This window comes from Girardinichthys multiradiatus, chromosome 21 (genome assembly GCF_021462225.1).
Source record: "Girardinichthys multiradiatus isolate DD_20200921_A chromosome 21, DD_fGirMul_XY1, whole genome shotgun sequence".
Classification (NCBI taxonomy): Eukaryota; Metazoa; Chordata; class Actinopteri; order Cyprinodontiformes; family Goodeidae; genus Girardinichthys; species Girardinichthys multiradiatus.
This window is the reverse complement of record NC_061813.1, coordinates 20,367,577-20,387,300: the sequence shown is the minus strand read 5'-3', so window position 1 is coordinate 20,387,300 and position 19,724 is coordinate 20,367,577. Positions and strand designations below refer to the sequence as shown.

The 19,724-nt window shown below is 41.6% G+C and overlaps 2 protein-coding genes across 5 annotated transcripts in view; both read left to right on the top strand.

Moving 5' to 3' along the window:
- pola1 (polymerase (DNA directed), alpha 1) overlaps positions 1 to 19,724 on the top strand; it is a 71,679-nt gene that overhangs the window by 12,365 nt on the left and 39,590 nt on the right. For 3 of the 4 annotated variants that reach the window (XM_047349939.1, XM_047349942.1, XM_047349941.1), the window contains 13 exons: positions 440 to 529; positions 838 to 954; positions 1,049 to 1,224; positions 1,349 to 1,478; positions 1,983 to 2,102; positions 2,190 to 2,280; positions 2,360 to 2,484; positions 2,571 to 2,723; positions 3,448 to 3,570; positions 17,953 to 17,985; positions 18,953 to 19,045; positions 19,136 to 19,341; positions 19,492 to 19,624. In XM_047349939.1, coding sequence (XP_047205895.1) covers positions 440 to 529; positions 838 to 954; positions 1,049 to 1,224; positions 1,349 to 1,478; positions 1,983 to 2,102; positions 2,190 to 2,280; positions 2,360 to 2,484; positions 2,571 to 2,723; positions 3,448 to 3,570; positions 17,953 to 17,985; positions 18,953 to 19,045; positions 19,136 to 19,341; positions 19,492 to 19,624 — 1,590 coding nt within the window. The remainder of the gene's footprint in view (positions 1 to 439; positions 530 to 837; positions 955 to 1,048; positions 1,225 to 1,348; positions 1,479 to 1,982; positions 2,103 to 2,189; positions 2,281 to 2,359; positions 2,485 to 2,570; positions 2,724 to 3,447; positions 3,571 to 17,952; positions 17,986 to 18,952; positions 19,046 to 19,135; positions 19,342 to 19,491; positions 19,625 to 19,724) is intronic. The other variant, XM_047349940.1, reaches the window with a different exon arrangement.
- Positions 5,815 to 9,472, top strand: LOC124858011 (60S ribosomal protein L36a-like). The gene is made up of 2 exons (XM_047349697.1): positions 5,815 to 6,084; positions 9,454 to 9,472. Exons 1-2 carry the CDS (start codon positions 5,837 to 5,839, stop codon positions 9,470 to 9,472), a joined length of 267 nt encoding a protein of 88 aa, XP_047205653.1. The 5' UTR covers positions 5,815 to 5,836.

The following is a 19,724-nucleotide window of genomic DNA, read 5'->3' as shown; positions in this document are numbered from 1 at the left end:
GGCCATGATAAAACATTTATGAACCGTTGGTGTATTTCATTTATTGATATGGCAACACATCCGAGTCACCGCAAATCAGCCACACTTCAGCCATGCAGTTTGAGTCTTATTCGTTTAAATTTAGCTTCCTGATTAAAGTTGAGTCAACAATTGAAGTCATTTCAGATTTCATAGCGTCAGATGTTCACACTGGACACAAATGACGAGAAAGAGAGGAAAGAAGACAATAGGCGTAAAACTGATATAATCGCTTAATTTGCTGTCCCTTTAAGTTCTTTAAGAGACACTAATAATGAAACAAAAGGTTTATTGTTGCACTGGTGCAAATAATTTCCCCTAAAAAAGATTGCACAAGGAAGCTGACATGTTTAATTTATGTTAATAAAAACATTTTTGCTGTTTGGATTTAAATGGTAGTCTGACCTTCAATCTTTGTTAGAACGGGAAGGTGGAGATTGCAACCTCAGAGCGGACCCTGCTCGGCTTCTTCCTGGCCAAGATGCACAAAATTGACCCTGATGCGTTGGTGGTGAGTCACAGTCGCTCGTACAAATTAAAGCTAGAGATCCACAGAGAAGTCTGCGGTTGACTAGAAATGGAGGATTTTACGCTTGACCGGCCGGTTGGTCACTGAAAGTCCGATCTTTTTTCCTGATCAGTGAACGCACCACACTAGTTAAAGACTTGACTTGAATAGCTTGTTTCAGTTTCCCTGCCGCCTAAAAGTCGCTGCTGTTTAGCTGTAACATTGAGCCAAATGGATGAATTTAGGGAAACCAAGGTGCACTGTCTTTATTTGAAAAACATCTTCAATCTTCACTTGGTTTTTACCTGCAGGGTCATGATATCTTCGGTTTCGACCTAGAAGTTCTCCTGCAGAGGATCAATGTGTGCAAAGTCCCCCACTGGTCTAAGATCGGACGCCTCCGGAGGGCCAATATGCCTAAATTAGGGGTAATCAGGAGCAGAAATATGTTTCTGTAGCTTAAAACACATAAATGCTCCATCTGGTGCTTTCATTGTTATGTTTTTATCCTGGTGTTTGCAGGGCCGTGGAGCTTTTGCAGAGAAGAGTGCAACATGTGGCCGTCTGGTTTGCGACGTGGAGATCTCAGCCAAAGAGCTGATTCGCTGTAAAAGTTATCATCTGACTGAGCTCGCTGCTCAGGTGCTGAAAGTGGAGAGGGTCACAGTTCCTCAGCAGGACATCCGAAATCTCTACAGGTGGCTTTCAAAGCTCTTCTCAATAAAATCATTAAAAAAGCAAACCAAAAGCTGTGTTTGTTAATATGCTCGAATGCTGTGCTGGAAATGAAGGTGTTGTAAAATGTGCCTGTTTTTGTGTTAGCGATTCTCCTCACCTGCTGTACCTGTTGGAGTTGACGTGGACAGACGCAAAGCTGATCCTCCAGATCATGTGTGAGCTGAATGTGCTGCCCCTCGCTCTGCAGATCACCAGCATCGCCGGCAATGTCCTGGTAACCTTCAGCAGTATAGCTTCATACCTTTCCTAAACTCGCTCTTCCTTTTAGCTCTCATTGTCTTCTTAAACAAGGCATTTCTGTCTATTACGGTTTATTCATTTATTTAATCCGCTTCAGATCCTTAGACTGACCTGATTATGATGATTAGCAGATTTTTATTTCCTCTCTAGCAGCTCAATCACTTTGTTTAGTCTGTTCACGTTTTAGTTTAGTCTTAAGTGTAATTTGAAGGTTTAAAGATTTACCTTAAGGCTCACCCAGGATGATCTGCTCTGTCAATGAACTTAATGGATTGAGAAAGACATGGAGATTAATATACACGTTTAGTGTTTTTGGACAAGAGAAAAAAAGCGATAAAATGAATATTTTTAGACACGGGTCTTGCCTAGAAGCAGATCCAAGTGTTTACTGGCTCTGTGTTGGCTGCTTTCTCCTAATTTTACTATTTTGTGCTTCTGATGCTGAGTTTCTGAGTTTCTTTCTGCCGCCTCTCTGCAGTCTCGTACTCTTATGGGAGGCCGCTCTGAGAGGAACGAGTTCCTGTTGCTTCACGCCTTCCATGACAAAAACTTTATCGTCCCTGACAAACCGTCCTTTAAAAAGGCCCAGCTGGAGACTGTGAGTATTCACACAAATACACAAATAGTTATTTAAATTTTTGGCTTTTTTAACACAATGTTTTTTCTTTGTTTCTGTTTGATTCAGATTGAAAGAGAGGATGATGTAGATGCAGGAAAAGGTAAGAGGAAGAAGAAGGCGGCCTACGCTGGAGGTCTGGTGCTGGATCCTAAAGTTGGTAAGTGTTCAGGTCCCAGAAATGTCCGTTCGACTTGGATTGTGCCTGTTTTCTAACCCCATCTCCTTTCTCCACTCAGGTTTCTACGATAAGTTTGTGCTGCTGCTCGACTTCAACAGCTTGTATCCCTCAATCATCCAAGAGTTCAACATCTGCTTCACCACTGTGCAGAGGCAGGCTCAGAGCTCCCGCAAAGCCACCGACGTGAGTGTATTTCACTGATGTTCAGGTGACTCACATCTGATGTACGTCGTTAGGCAGATTATCTCAGAAAACGCTTTCCTTCATAGCAGGATGATGAGTCAGCGGAGATTCCAGAGATTCCAGATCCCAACCTGGAGATGGGAATCCTGCCCAAAGAAATCAGAAAGCTGGTTGAACGGCGTAAACACGTTAAGCAGCTCATGAAACAGCAAGACATCAACCCGGATCTCTACATGCAGGTTTGTCCACATGCACAACAGCAGAAACACACAGCTCAGAGGTGCTTTTCTGCTTCAGGTGTTAAATATAAGCATTTGATTATTGCTTTTTTTTTTCTATGTGGTAATTTATTAACATGTGGCCAGATAGTGAGTCTGTAAACACCATAACAGACCGGAAAAGATGTGTTTTAAGTCAATTTTCTGAATCTCTAAAAATAAATGCTATGAGGATTTGCTTTATCATTCTACTCTGTTTCTGGAACAGTTAAAGTATTCACTCTCTTGAATTTTTTTTTTTTTCATGATTTGTCATATTTCAACCCTAAACTTTCACTTGGATTATATGTAATAAACCATCCTAAAGTAGTGCATAATAGTGAAGCGGATGGAAAAGGACAAATAGTCACAATTTTTGACAAATAAAAATCTGAAAATAGTGGCAAATATTTGTATTCTCCCCCCTTTACTAATGCACCTAAATAAAAAAGGGTTTTTGCTTTCACTTCATAGTTATGTACTACTTTTTTTGGGTTAAATATTATTCTCTCCTATAAGATGCATTAAAATATAAAAACGTTTTTTGCATTGTAAGATAGACAAGGATGTAATGAAAGGACCAATTTTTTTGCCAGTAACACACCCAGTGTGCATTATTGTTAGTTTTCCTGTAGGTTTTTCTTTATGCCTAAAATTGAGGATAGTTGAGGGTTTCAGAGCTCTTTTCTGTTACTTTTCTCCTCAGTATGACATTCGTCAGAAGGCCTTGAAGCTGACCGCTAACAGTATGTACGGCTGTCTGGGATTCAGCTACAGCCGCTTCTATGCAAAGCCGCTTGCTGCTCTGGTCACCCACAAGGGAAGAGAGGTAAACTGAACTTTTGTGCTGCAAATAAATGCATGATTCCCAGTGTGACCAGTAGTATTCAAGGGCATAAAAGCCTCCGCAGTTATATTATTTATAACAATGGAATTAGAAGCTGCAGGACATATGGAATCGCAAATTATCATAACAATATTGATGTATAGAACATCGCAATTACATAATGTAGCCTGGAATATTTCTAAGGCAAGAATTTCAGGTGGAATGCATTGAAATGTTCTAATAACATATTTGATCACTAAGATGGACTGCCACTCTTCTTTATGCTCACAACTAATATAGATTTTAGAAGATTGGAAAGAGTGCCGGGGACATTGTAATGGAAATGATAAGGACCCATTGAAAATGTGGGTTAATCGTTGAAATAGTTGTTGCAGTATGCAACGGTAATGTCGCAATGTTTTTCAAAGATCCTGCACCCCAAATGGAATACTGGGGAGTGATTCTCAGCCTACATTCGTGCATACAGGTCCTTCTCAAAATATTAGCATATTTTGAGAAGGACCTGTAGTTTTTGATCTTTCTTCCCTGTACTTAGCTCATCATTCCATCCTTCTTTGCAGGTTAAATTAAATTAAATTAAAAAAAGCCGACTTGTATGATCTTGCTGCTCTTCTTTAACTGGAAGCACTACAATATTCATCCACAAGATGGCGCTGTTAGGCCATAATCCACATTTTTGCCCCCTTTTGAAAAAAATACTCGTTTCTAAACTTTTAATACATCACACTCATATTATTTTCCTCCCAGAATTCCCCTGCGTCCTCCTGGCCTTCATCCCTTCTCCGTTTTAAATGTGACACTTTCTCCCGTTCCGTTCAGCCAGGTTACAAGTCATGTCTTAATACCTCCTCATTCCATATCTATGACCTTTCCCAATGATAAAATGCCACAGACACACAAAGAAATCCACGCTTTCCATCCACTAAGTTTGTTCAAAGCCCGCATGAGTTCTGCATGACAGCAAATAGCTAAAGCTGGCATTGTAACCGAACACCACACACACACACCCATCATGTCATTGATGGTACTCATGTTCTTTTAATGAGCTCTAACAGTACAAGTCCTCAGCATAGGCATCAGGCTTTGCCTCGGGGGACTCCTTCATTAAGGTCTCCTTACACACTCATTGTGCTGTCTGATTGAGGGCAGGACACCAACTCGCCGTGCGTGTTTGTTATTTTGTCAGTCCATGTGTGGCTCTAGTCATGCTTGATGTTCATCTACATTGTTAAAATTGTGTGTTTGATGCCAGTGCAGGTGAGAGTTTCTCTCCCTGCACACTTACAGCCTCTGTCCCCAGCCAGAGGTGGACGGCTTTATTGCATTTAACCTCCTGCCTGCTTTTGCTGTATCTTAGTTGCGTCAACAGTCTTTGACAATAATTAGACTGTATTTCCACTTTTCACACAGGAGTTGGGTGAAACACCTCTTTGATACTATTTTTGTCATCTATAACCAACCTAAAGTTATTTAGTAGAGAAAAAAGTACCTTTTTTTTTCTAAAAGACATTTTTAAAGTTTCAGCATGTTGTTCCACTGGTATCCTTTTTGTTTTTGCCTTATTCTCACTATGTTCATCCCTTCCTGGTTGACGAGAGAGTGTCTCATACAAGGTTTGCGTGTGGTTGTAGGAGATGCTGATTGGCCAATGGCAGGCCACGATCCTGAGTTAGGTTTGCTGTAGACAGTCTTGCATGGAGCCCTACCGAAAGCTAAAACCGATAATCTCTAAGAGCCGATGCCTTAGTGTGCTCAAAAGCTAGACTCAGTGAATAGTGATTTAATTGGAAAATGTAATGTACATTTTTATAAAAAAAAAGTTTTATTATAATTTTTTTTCTTTTATTTTTAAAGACATGGATGTGGTGGTTTAAAAAAAAGCATTTTTAATTTGTCAGTCAGTCATTTTCTACCACTTATTCCATAGTGGGTCGCGGGGGAGCTGGTGCCTATCTCCAGCAGTCTATGGGCGGGAGGCGGGGTACACCCTGGACAGGTCGCCAGTCCATCGCAGGACACAAGAATACAAGAAAATTGTATTGAGGCTTGAGTGTGTGGAACCCAACTGCAGGTCCAAGAGGATGCTGGCCATCAAGAGATGCAAGCACTTCGAGTTGGGTGGTGACAAGAAGAGAAAGGGCCAGGTCATCCAGTTCTAAGCTGTGGTCCTTTCTTATGGATGAAGTTGTCACTATTTTCAATAAATGATTTGAAACATAAAAAAAAAAATCCTCATCGGGTCGCAGCCATGGTGAACGTCCCGAAGACCCGCAGGACTTACTGCAAGAAGTGCAAGAAGCACCAACCCCACAAGGTGACCCAGTACAAGAAGGGAAAGGATTCCCTCTATGCACAGGGTAAGAGGAGATACGACAGAAAGCAGAGCGGGTACGGTGGGCAAACAAAGCCAATTTTCCGTAAAAAGGCCAAAACAACAAAGATTTTTAATTTGCTGCTAACAAAATTATTTGCTCACATTTGCAGAGATGATCAAAAGTATTCACATCCCTTGAACCTTTCCTCATTTTGTCACATCACATTACAACCACAAAATGAATGTGTTTTATTAGCATTTCTAATGATAGAATAACACAGAGTAACACATCGCTGTTAAATGGAAGGTTTTCAGAAATGTTTTCTGCCTCCCTTGGTCTATACTTAGTAGAAACACTTCATTTAGAGGTTTCTAATGGTTTGTCTTTACCTGATTTGCATATTTAGAGAACAGATCATTTTTGCTCTTTTTTTCTTTGCAAAGTAGCTCAAGCTCAGTCAGATTGGATCCAAGACCATCTGTTAAAAGCATGTTTCAAGTCTCGCCCCAGATTATTAATTCACTTTAGGTCTGGACTTTGAATAGACCGTTCTAGCACGTGAATATCTTTCGATGTAAACCATTCTATTGTACCTCTGGCCGTATTTCTAAGGTTGTCGTCCTGCTAGAAGTTGACCCTTCGCTACAGTCTCAATTCTTCTGCAGCCTTTAACAGGTTTTCTTCCAGGATTGTCCTGTATTCAGCTCCATCCATCTTCCCATCAACTCCGACCTGCTTCCCTGCCCCTGCCAGAGGAAAGCATCCCCACAGTATGATGAAGCCGCCGCCATGTTTCACAATCCATTCGTCAACTGATCAGTTGACACTAAATGTTACATTTTGGTTTCATCTCAACGGGGACCATCTTCTACCACATGTTTGCTGTGTCCCCAGCATAGCTTGTGGTGCTTGTGGGGTTACTTCTTGATGTCTGAGGTCATACTTGTGAAGTGCACAGACAAGACGGATTGAACAAAGCTTCCTGAGATGTTCAAAACTTTTTAAAATATCGTTTGTTGCCGTTTGTTCACTAATGTTCTCCAACATAGTTCTGAGGTCTTCTCAGAACAGCTGCATTTACACTGAGATCAAATTGGACTCTACTAATTAGCCTCTTGGCAACATTGAATTTTATTTAGGGGTATCAGAATAAAGGTGGCTGAATACTTCACAGCCTTATGTTCCAAAAAAACATTTAGAGTACGTGTCGATATCTTTTAAGCCCACAATTGTGCACTACCCTGCGTTGGCCGATCCCATAAAATCCCAGTAAAATACATCAAAGTTTGTGGTTTTAATGGGACCAAATGTTCAAAGTTCAAGGGTGTACATACTTTTGCGAGGCAATGTGTATTAAATGTGTTCTGGTCGGGGTTCCTCTGATGTTTCCTTAGGTTACCTCGTGTGCTGAGGGGACAGTTATTATAAGTGGCCTGTGGTCTGGAGCTGGTTTTACTGCATTAGTGCATCACATACAGTGAGGAGTGATGTGACGCATTGCTAAGCTGAGCATCAAAAGGTCATCAGTAACATCTAAAACCCTCTGGAGGTTCAGTACTTAACTGCAGTTCGCTGATGTAGCGGGAGATCCTACTTCAGCCTGTCTTGGTGTATTGTTTACGTTGTATCTATGATTCTGGGAGCAGCTCTATTTATATTGCATGTTGGGGAAACAACGCAGGGACTCCCACTTTTATTATATGATGGGATGTTTATGGACATCTCCATATAGATCTTTGTGTTTAAAGTAAAACGGTGTCCCACAGCAGCACATTTTAGGAGTTAATAGGGAAGTTTTACTGCATTTCTGTGGTGCCCTGAAGTTAATAGAACATAATGCGAGTAGTTCTCTGTAGTTTCCATCTGCAGCGAGCCAGAAAAGCCAGCTGGCATTTCTAGCTGCCTTTCTAGTGTATTTGTGGGTATTGCCATTTGCACTCCTGCCCCCTTTTTAATCATCACATTTGCACTCCACTTTCATCTCATGATTTAGGAGGCTTTTTATTTTTATAATTGTAACATGTACGCTGATCACCACTTTGTCTGCGGTGTAAATCCCTCCCCTCCCACCGCTCTCATCTGTTTGGACGGGTGTCCCTGGTGAATGTGCATATGTTCTGTGTATTTATTGATTGGCAAGGCTCTCATCTTTCTCTCACTCTCGTTTTAAACCGAGGCTTCGGCGGCGCGGGTCGGGGCAGGAACCACAAGCAGTTTCTCGGCCCTGGTGGATTTTATACGTGGAGGCTTAGCGAGGGTTGACAGACTTTTGGCTGAAGCTCCTCAAATTAGCTTACTTAAGAGTAATGAAAGCTCCCCACCTATGCCCTCCTCTGACTCTGTGCCTGTCTCTAGAAATGTGCACAGACGCGCATGTGTCCGTGCATGTCCCACTGGCCGAACTCTGCCCTTTGTCGCAGGACCATTTGTTGTGGGCCTACTCTGTCCTGGAATGTGTGGGTATTAAAAGGGGGACTTGATGGGTATTAAGAGGAAGGTGAAGGTTTAGGGTTACACGGCTGAGGGTCCTCTACAGATTGATGTCCCCCTCAACCCCCCTGTGATATTTTGGGTTCTTTTGTATGTTGGCCAGAGAACAGTCGAGTGCAGAGAGGAATAGATATTTGTAACACAGATATCTCCCACACGTGGTTATGACTGGCTGATTAATGCATTTATCCCGTGAGACAGACTTTTATTGTCCGCTGACTCCTGGTTATTAGACCTCTGTAATCACTGGATGGTTTTATGCTGCTGATTAGAAGAACTCTCTTCATTGTGTTTTCTTGGTAGTTCAGGTGATAAACAAACGCCCTTTATTCTGATACCCCCAAATAAAATCCAACACAGCCTCCTTAGCAGTTACCTAATTAGTCAACAGCACAATGATTTGCAGTGTAATCCATAAATCTGAGCCTCTGAGTGGAAAGAAAACCGTTGAAAGACAGCCATAGACACCCATCTTTCCCTCAAGGCATTATGGGAAGCAGCAAATGTATGGAAGTGGGTTCTCTGGTCAGATGAGAAAAGTGAACTTTTTTGGTCTACATGCAAAATGATATGTGTGGTGAAAAAATTAACACTGTACGTCCCCGTTACCCCCCCTGAAATATGACGGACCGGGAAGGTTCATGGAGCTCAATACTCAGGATTTCAGGAAGAAATCGTGTTTGAGGCTGCTGAGAAAAAGTCTGTGTATGGCAAAAAATCATCTGTCTTATCTGACTGGACCTCAGGTTTAAGGTGTATGAAAAGTTGCCAGTCACTGTAGCTGCAGAGAAGAAAACACTAGCCCGTTGCTGGTGTTGATAATTTATCTAATGGCATCAGACACGGCTTAACTTCGTGTCCTTTTCTATGAAGCAGGACATAAAATGGTCACTTTTGTTTTACTTTCAGCACAGTTGTTAGTCAATCCGTGTGTTTATGTCCTCTTAAACGAGTGATGCTTGTGGAAGCTGATGATTGTTGTGGATTGCAGATTGCTTTGACCTTTGTCCCCTTTTGCCAGCAAATCTGACAACCATTAGCAGGTGTTTGTGTGTCTCAGGACAGTGGATGACTCCTGAAAGCCATTCTGCTGTAATTGAGTTTGTGTCCTTGTGTTTAAAAACAGCCTGACAGGAGCTCATTGCTGACATTATTGGAAGGCATGCAAAGGGAAGATTGGAAGAGGCGGGCTTGTGTAACAGAGCCCCGGCGGTGGAGGGGTCGGAGTTTGGTTTAGGTTAAACCTCTGTTCTTACATGTGTGCAAATAGTTGTAATGAAGGCTAAGTAAATATTGTTGCCCTAGGCGTCCATCGTTCAGACTCTCCATCATCTGTCTTGTCTCGAGAGTGACTAACCATTTCCCAGAATTAGATCCAGGAATACTTAAACCCATGCTTTCATGTCTCATTTGCGGCAGCGTCTTTTAGACTTTGCGACGTTGCACCCGGTTCTTTCATTCTGAGATTCAGTTGTTACTGCCATCTCAGAATCAGAGGAATTATTTCTACATTTCTGTGAATTAGATTTAACAGTATAAGCCTGGTCATGCTGGCATTCATGAGTCTGGAACCGGATCTGAATGCTTGTGTGTGCCTCTGGCGACTGTGATGTTTCCGTGATCCCGTGGTCCTCCTCTTAAAGAGCTGTCTTTGCTCCTGATAGAGCTGGACTTAACAAATAGTCACATGGGAGCAGCGCTGCTGCTATTTTGGCCCCACTAGCTTGTCTGTGAGGGGCCAACGGCGGAGTTCAGAAATTAAACTGTGACATTAGTAGCACCTACTAATGAGGCCATGTGAGACCAGGCTAATAGCTGGGATTACAATTGATAAGGGACTGATCTGGCATCTGCCGTCTTTCTCAGGGTAGCATAACGGTGGTAAATGCATGCTAAACTATTACAACCTGATTATTGTAGTCATATGATCTGTAGCATTTTAGTTGGTTTGATTCATTTTTTTACATACCAGAAATATTTGGAAACAACCAAATTTTGTTTTTCCTTTAAGCGAGGGAAATGCATAGTTACGTTTCTTCAGCCAGCTGACAAGCAGTGTGCAGCAACAGGTGGGGCAGGACCAGTGATGCATTACTTTAGGTCTATACAGCTCGTGAAACCTCTGAGGTCTCCAACACTTTATCTGGCAGCTCGCTGAAAGAACTTTAAACTTTCTACTCATTAAGTCGTTTATCAACCAACAGCTCTGTTCAGTTTCTGATTCTGGTGGTTCTGAATCATATTTCGACTGGAGGTTATCTAGATTCCGAAGGGTAGGTTGCCATAGTTTCTGGCCTAGTTCTTGTTTACTTGTGTCTGCTTCAGCTTGGGTCTTTTAAAAAACAGTTTAAGGCACAAAATCCTTTATTTTTATTAGTTAGCATAAGTTGCTGACATTTAACTGTGTAGCATTGTATACGATGTTCTCTAGCGTTAGCTGTTTTATTATTTATTCAGTGTTGCATAGTTGGAAAAAAAACGTCCAGAAACGGCTCACTGTCAGCCATCGCTGCTCACGTGAGCCCCTGCAAGGGGAGGAAGGGGCTGCCTGTCGGAAATCAGCTATTACAAAATGACCTAATTATATTAATAGAGATTAAAATGCTAGAGGCCAAAAACAGGTTTCGGAAGATGATTTTCATCAGAAACTACAGATATATAATGTAAGGTCCAATAAGCCTTCTACAAAGAGTCTATGAAAAGGTACTTGGGACTTATTTGCCTGTGTCAGAGCCATTGTAGTGAAATGCCACAAGACATCCACTTTAACGCTCGAAGTGGCACATATTAATTGAGTGAACAACAGGTGGACTGTTGGCGATGTGGGCCCATTTTTAGTCAAAGCCGGCTGTTGTGTTCTCAGCCGGTTGTATTAAATCAGAGGCAGGTTTACAGCCAATTGACCTTCCAAGCAGCAGACATGAGAACACAACTATGGTATCTGCAAGAACAGGTGTGTGTGTGTGTGTGTGTGTGTGTGTGTGTGTGTGCGCGTTTGCCTGCTCCCATGTGTGATTTGCAATCAAACATTCTCATATGCAAACGAGATGGGGATTTTTACCTTCAAACAGAAGAAGCCCCTTAAGATTTCAAATCCTTCCTGGATTTCTTTGTGAGCTTGTGTTGGTGAAGAAGTGTTTAAAACTATGGCTTCATCCACTCATACTCCAGCTTTGTGTTGTGTATGTGCGTTGCCCAGCCACCACCACCCGGCTCTGACAGTGCCGTGCCCCCCCTCCCACAGGTGCTATTTCAGTCGGCCGACTGTCATCCCAAAATGCTTTTCAGCTGAGTGCTTTTCAAAACAGTCGTCAGTAGTTAAAGCTCTTTTTACAAGGGCCCTCTGCCCTGCTGAAGTTCAACATGCCTTTTCTGATCTGCTGATTAGCAGAAAGGTGTATAGTGTATAAACATACCTGCAGGCTTCCTGCCTTTCTTCTCTTTCAACGAGCATGCTCAGTTGCTTCAGCTTCATCCAATTTACTCATCACTCAATATAGCAGTCCAGCTAAGACCCATTTTACAGCCACAGTGCTGCAAGCAAAAACAACATGGATATCGATACCAAGTAGCAGGAAGTGGATTCAAATGAATAATATGATGAGACACAAATGTTAAAGATAAGTCTGAAACCTGAGATTCAGAAGCGGCTGGGAAGAAGGCTTGTCTCGTTAATTAGCACGCAGGGTGTAATAACATGCAGCCAATGGATGGAGCTCATGGGTAGGCACCCAGGTGCACATGCACAGACATAAAAAAAGATTGTTAAAAGCACTAAATGAAACTGGAATGGCTAGCTGGGAAAAGTCATGGCAGACTGTGGGAAAGTGCAGCACTTAGAGAGAAATATTCGGACAGGTGTTGGAAATATCGAAGCCGTTTTCTTAAGAGGCTTTGTTAACACATCAAGCCTTTAAATGCATCGCATCTGGAAAATCCTGATTTAGAGTTAGTCTTTTTCTTTTTTTTGTCAGTCGGACAGAATTAAACTCTACTCCTGTAGATGTGTCTCACGGTCATTTTTGCGGCAGCTCTGAGCGTCACAGTCCGCTGTTGCACCACTTAACCAAACTGCGTCTTCTGGCTCTCTGACGCCTGTGTCCCTCCAGTCTCGAGGTAGATTTGTTGGGTGCATTATGATTTAAAAAGGGGCCGCATAAAGAAAAAATGTCAGTTGTAAGCTGAAATATAGCAGTAATAAAAGAACACTTCACAGCACTCACGTTTGAAACCTCTGATCCAAACTTAGTGCTTCTAAAAAGAAAAAAAACTAAACAGCTAGTGGTTGCCATGTTTTTAAAGCCTTTCTATGCTGCAAGTTTTTTACTTTATTAGGTCTGCATTGAAACAGTCTATAATTTAGGAAATAAAATGTGCAGTTTTTTTTATGTAGATTGCTGGACATCAGTTGGATATAGTTGGATAATCCATGCTGCATTAAAGATGATTAGGTTACCATGTTTGTAATATTTCAAAAGTACTTGACATATAGTATCAGTATCGAAAGCGTCTTGTTTGCATTGACTAATAATGTGTTCCTCTTACCTTTTCCTACATAAACGGAATGATGAGCAGGAATCTGTATTTCAAGGACACAAGCCTGGATCCCTCGATCCCTCCCTCTGGGGGAGAACGTTCAGCAAGCTGGTCATTTACTGTCTGGTCTAATTACCGTTTATTAACACCAACAAGTTGAGAGGGGAAAGAGGCTGAAACCTTAAGAAAGCCCAACGATGATGTACGGTGGGATGAAAACAGAGACACAGGAAGGGAAGGTTTTAACAGCGTTAAAACATTTTCTAAGAGCTGAAGAGAAGAGTTCTATCTTTGCAGTCTTTCAATCTGTTTAGGAATATTTTTCAGTTCTGGTGAAGAATGGTAAAAGATAATAAAATATGAAAAAATCTGGCAAAAATTACTGTTTCTGTGTGCATCCATTCACCTACCAGTCTTTCCTCCCTCTCTCCTTATCTGCCATTAACTCAAAACTAACTTTTGGGATTTATACTTAAGTAAGGTAAAGTAAGATATATGTATAGATATATATTTTGTAAATTTATTTTTTTTAAAGAAAAATTCTTTACTATATTGTTTCTAATTTTGTTCACTTTTTATTTACAGTAATTCATTAATGTTTCTATTATTTATTTATCCTTCCTAATATTACCTTATTAGAGGTTCACCTTTACCCTGTCCTGCCACTGAAACAATTTAATTTCGCCCTAGGGGGATGATAAAGTTAATCTTAGCTCTATATTAATAAGTGTATGATTGTTATAGACGTTTATTTGCTCATTTACTCGAGTGTTTAGGAGGTGGATCCCTGCACGATCGAGCCATTAACGTTTTATTAATTCACTGTTGTTCACTGTATGGAGAATATCTCTATGTCCTCTTTCCACCATCTTCTCTGCTTAAGACACTCTTATGCTCACTACTCTTAACATTTCCTCACATTAGGAGTTATCTTAAGGTCTAAGAGGCTTTGTGACTAACTTTTATCTTTGTCGTTGTTGTCGTACCCGTCTTCCGCTTCATCCGGGACCGGGTCGCAGGGACAGCAGACTCAATAGAGACACCCAGACTTCCCTCTCCCTAGACACCCCCTCCAGCTTCTCCAGGTGGAGGTCAAGGTGCTCCCAGGCCAACCGAGAGACATAGTCCCTCCTGCCTGTCCTGGGCCGTTCCCTGGAAAACCCTCCCGAGTAAGGTGTTCAGGAGACATTTGGTAAAGATGCCTGAGCCACCTCCTCTCGATGTGGAGGAGCAGCAGCTCTACTCCGAGCCCTTCTCAGATGGCGAGCTCCTCACCGTGTCTCTAAGAGAGTGCCCGGCCACCCTGCGGAGGAAGATTATTTCAGCCGCTTGTATCCGGGATCTCGTTCGGTCATGACCCAAAGTTCATAACTATAGGTGAGGGTAGGAAAGTAGACCGACCGGTAAATCGAGAGCTTCGCTTTTCGGCTCAGCTCTCGCTTTACCACAACGGACCGGCACAGCGCCCCCATTACTGTGGCAGCCGCACCGATCCGTCTGTCGATCTCCCGCTCCATTCACCCGAATACTCTCTAAGCTATAAACCTGACGAATCAACCAGACAGAAATACAGAGTTAGATATGGAGCAGATAACCTTAAATACACGGGCCTCTATTTAACAAAAGAACTTGACACTTTATATAAAGTTCATTACAGCAGGATCAATAACGCAATACAGAAGGATTTGACAAAATGGTCAACATTAGGAATGGATCTAAACTCAAGAAAAGAGGTGATAAAGATGAAGCTATTACCCAGACTATGTATTCCTCTTGTTGCCAATTGGCATCCCAGGCACCCAGTTTGTAAAGTAGGACAGGCAAGTATCCAGGTTCACTTTGAAAGGGGCAAACCCAGAGTGAAAAATCCTACAGCTAGAGGAGAAAGGCTGTTTATCGGTGCTCTCCAGAATACTATGCAAAATGGAAACCTAAATAGTTTAGTTAAAGTGCATGTGAACCACAGATGAGAAACTCAGTCTCACCCTCTGGGAAAAAATATCGTAGTTCATTTTACAATTCAAATTTGGTGGGGCATAAATAAAAAGTGGGAATGCGTTGATAGAAACATTGAATGCTGAGTATAAGAAATCGTCCCTTTTAAAAATTCTAAAATCTAAAATGTATAAAAGCTTACACAGGTGTTGTGGTTGACCGTCTATTAAGTTAAAGCGGGAACCGGAATAGCACCTTCTATTGTCAGATGATGAGTGGCATTCGATCTGGTTTTTGCAACAATGACAACGAAGTACGCCCCTTTTGGGACACCATGGTCGTGATACTTGAGCAGGTTTTAAAATATGAAATTCCCAATCATCCCCAGATTTCTTACCTGGGCTTGCTACCTAAAAATGTGGTTAGCGCTGAGACAGTGTTCAAGATGATGATAATGGCTTGCAAGTCATCCCTTTGAAACCAAAGCAATGGAGGGACCTTATGGAGGATATCTACTGGAAAAAAGACAAATTATCTGAGATCAAATTCAATCAATGGTGGAAGAAATGAACTCTCTTTACCTCTCACTCAACAGCAAATCTTGAGGATAATCTGGATTTAATTTGTCAGAAGCACCCCACATGTTCTCTTGTTTTCTGTTCATTTCAATATGTTTGAAAAATGGATAAAAAAGACTAAAAAGATATCTTGTTAACATCTAGCTAAAGGAATCCGCTTCCATGCTTTTTCAGTTGTTGTGCCCAGTAAGGGCAGAACGTTCGGTGGTGACGAGGGTACTCATCGGCTCAAAGACAAACACTCAGGAATTCTTCAACCCCCCCGGGGAAATGTGTTTGCATAGGTCTGTATAGTATGTGTGTATTGGTATGTGTTTAAAGATGAGCGCCCACACTCCATCAGTCGCACACATGCCAGAGTCATGGTCAAACGACTTGTCTTTCACACAGTTCATGCCTTAAAGCCGTCCATCCTGCTGGAACCGACAACATATGGAAAACCTACCAAAAAGAATCCGAACATCAATTACATCAACACGTTCTCACCTCGCTCGCCTTCCCATGTCGCCTCGTTTTGCTCTTCCTCATGTCAACTCAGGACTTCTAGCCCATCTTTTCTGAGACTGGATTTGAGGCAGATTTTTTAATAATATAATTATGTCTACCTCTTTGTCCTCTTGTATTATTTGAAGGCTTTTCAGGTGCTCAAACGCATGACAATGGTTTGTATTTGTAATTCATATTTTAATTGATTGCAAGTTTTCTCAATATAATTATAGTTATTGTCTGACAACTACTGCAACTATTCCTGTCAAACGTTTATGCCAGGCTGCATTTTCTGTGTGCTAAAATGTGTTGCTATCAACCCGGAAGTGGTCAGATTTTTCTTGAAGGTTGCTGCCGTTAATAATCTGCAGTTTCCTCAGTCTTTTGTCTCTGTTTTGTCATCTAGATGTTCTCACCACCATTTTCCTTGGTGCTTTAGTGACTGAGACACTAAAATCTAAATCAAGTTTGGGAATCGAGGGCAGTAAGAGTCCTTCCAGCTGGACACATATTATTAGGACACAGAGTGGGAATAATTTGCACTTGAAATATTTTGGACTACCAAGTATTGCATCAGAGATGTACTTTGCAATCATGATATTGCACTCACTGACACTGTGATTCAGTATATTGTGCAGCTCTCCTCTGCAGGTTCACTCCAGAACCTCTGGCCTGTATGCAACCGTGCTCCGCCTCAAAAACTGTGCTGCTCATTCCCCAAATTCATGCTCTCAAATTTGAGCCCTTGTTCATGCACTAAAGCTTCTTGTATATGCAAGCTAAACCTCTCCCTTCTTGCTGTTTAATTGCTGAGAAACAACACTGTCAAATGTTCTCAAGCCAGTAGAACCTCAGATATGAATGTCACATCACACCTTCTCATTAGTGTGCTCAAATTAATCTGCCCTATTTTAAATTTGGACAGTCTGGCTGCTTTTCCTGCACATCGTAATATGAATCAAAGTCATGTGGTATCATGCACTTTTTTTTTGTGAAGATTTTATTCCTGTTGGCCACAGACTTAAATTCTTAAAGTCTATAAATTAGGATCAACTTCTGCATTTGACCTCTTGTTTATTAGCATTGCAGATTTAAAAGTTACTGAAATAATATTCTTGGTAATTTTCATAAATGAACCAGGCAGGAGTCATGCTGTTTGTGTCGGGGCTGTGCTTAGGCCAAGATCCGGATGTGTGTGTGTGTGTGTGTGTGTGTGTGTGTGTGTGTGTGTGTGTGTGTGTGTGTGTGTGTGTGTTGTTTTGGTGAGACCTTGACCTTGACTACAGTCCCTAATGGAGGAGGCTGTTCTGTGAATGACTCAAACTCCCCACACCGGTCAGTGGTATGTAGCAGCCTATAAAGCATGCTTACATCCCAGTCTGATTTCAGGGATTGGAAACCCGGCCCCGCCCCTTTCTCACACTCTGAAATAGCCACGTCCTTGTCCCCACACGGATCACAGTGTGAGTCGGAGTGTTGTATATATGTGCCTGCGGTTGATTGAGGAGCAGATTGCTGGTGACAGGTCACACTGCGTTCCGTCGCTTTGACCCCCCCAGATTATCGACCCAACGACCCCCCCTACCCCCTTCTCAGTGCCCTCCCTTCCTTGGGGACCCCACCTGTTAGGATCGCTCTGCAGCTCAGAGCCTTCGTCTCTCATACACACATTGGACAAACCTGCGTTTACAGAATGCTCTTATTTCAGACACTCACCCCGCTGGTTATAAAGACCATTACGGCTTTTTAAGGTGTGTGTGGGTTGAAAGGACGCCTGTCACAGCACGCTCTCATAATTGCCCTCTTAGCCAATTATCCCCCATTTAAAAGCAAGTCACCTGCTCCGCTCCCTGTGTCCACATGCATGCATGTGCACAGACTTACACACACTCAGTCAATAACATAGCTTAATATTTAATCATTGTTTGTCTCTGAGTGATTTGTTTGTTTACTGATCTTGTGTATGAGCTGTATTATCGCATGATGTTGGTGTTATTCAGGCTGCTGTCTTTTCTTCTCCTCAGATTCTGATGCACACCAAAGACATGGTTCAGAAGGTAAGTTGTAAATGTATTGTTCTGTTGAGCCAAAAAAGTTCACTTAATTTCATCTCTTTGTTGTTGCTGTTTTTGTTTTGGTTTGTTGCTGTGATTGTTGGCATTTCCTTGGCTCTACCCACCATCTTTGTGTTTATAGTTGTTGAAGCAGATTAGAAGAACAAGCTAAAACTCTCATGAAAAGTCCTCTGTTTGGAGCAGACACTCATAGAATAATGATGCCATTGTAGCATTGAGATAAAACCTGCAGCTACTTTAACTGATTCCAGATTAGAAGGAATATTTAAATTGATGTTAAACAACATTGACAAGCTACTAGCGTAAAGCAACAGAATGCAGGCTAGCTACCCGATTGAATAATTCAGCTAGTATCTGTTTGTTTTACTTTCTGTTACTCCATAAAAAGCAGGACAATACTTGAAAGCTAAAACTAAATTAAACTGCTGTTTTCTCTATTTTTGTTAAAGTCTGTGTATCAAAATTTAAATAACAGAACAAGATACAGATACAGTTATTCTAACTATATTAATCAATAGTATTTTAGCTGCAGCAGAAATTACTGTTGTGTTTCTGTTTTTTCAAAAGGTAATTAGATTATTTTATGCATTTTTGTTTGAATTGTCAAAGTAAAGGGAAGCCTTGCTATTTTTCTCACCATTTTCATACAATAAAAATCTTTTATGGCACCATACCCAATGGAGAGTGAGGTCTATTGTCCACAGACATTGCTGCAATGAGAAGACACAATAAAATGATGCATAAAATTAATTTACACTTTTTAATTAGTTGTGCGTTTTATAAATATAATCACTGCAATTGTTACAGATGAACTTGCCTCCTGACCACTTTCTTTTCTTCACATCAAGTACATATCGCAGACACAAGTAGAAACTGCTATGTTAGGCACGTGTTTTGGGATTTCTGATGGTTTATCGCATGGTGTTGTTTTTGTGTTTGTGTGACTCAGATGAACCTGGAAGTCATTTATGGAGACACTGACTCAATCATGATCAACACTAACAGCAAATCATTGGAGGAAGTCTTCAAACTTGGACATAAGGTCTGCATGTTTAGAAAGGGCCCCCTGTTGCTTTGCAGCTGTTTTTTGTTTCTAAAGTAATCTCTGTGCATCTGTGGGATTTATTTTTAGGTAAAGGCAGAGGTCAACAAGCTGTACAAACTCCTGGAGATAGACATCGACGGTGTTTTCAAGTCACTTTTGCTGCTGAAGAAAAAGAAGTACGCAGCCCTGGTGGTGGAGCAACATGCCGAGGGACGATACAGTGTGAAGCAGGAGCTCAAAGGCTTGGACATCGTTCGCAGGGATTGGTGCGACCTGGCCAAGGAGTGTGGCAAGTATGTCCGATGTTGTACCCAGTATCATATTTATGCAAATACAAACACAGGATTCACAACAGAAACAGGAGGGCTTCTTGCAAATTAAACTCAGAAGGAATTTAATTATTTATAGTTTTGGAAGACTGAACCTATTTTCACTTCTCCCAGCTATGTGATTGGTCAGATCCTGTCTGACCAGAGTCGTGATGTCATTGTGGAGAATATCCAAAAACATCTGGTGGAGGTTGGTGAGAAGGTAGCGAATGGAGACATACCACTTAACCAGTATGAGATACACAAGGTAAAGATGCATCGTGTTTTGGTCGCAGTTATAAAGTTTTCTTAGCCGTCATTCTCCTGTGTCCTGTTTGTTTATCGCTGATGTCTTTTCTCCTCTTATT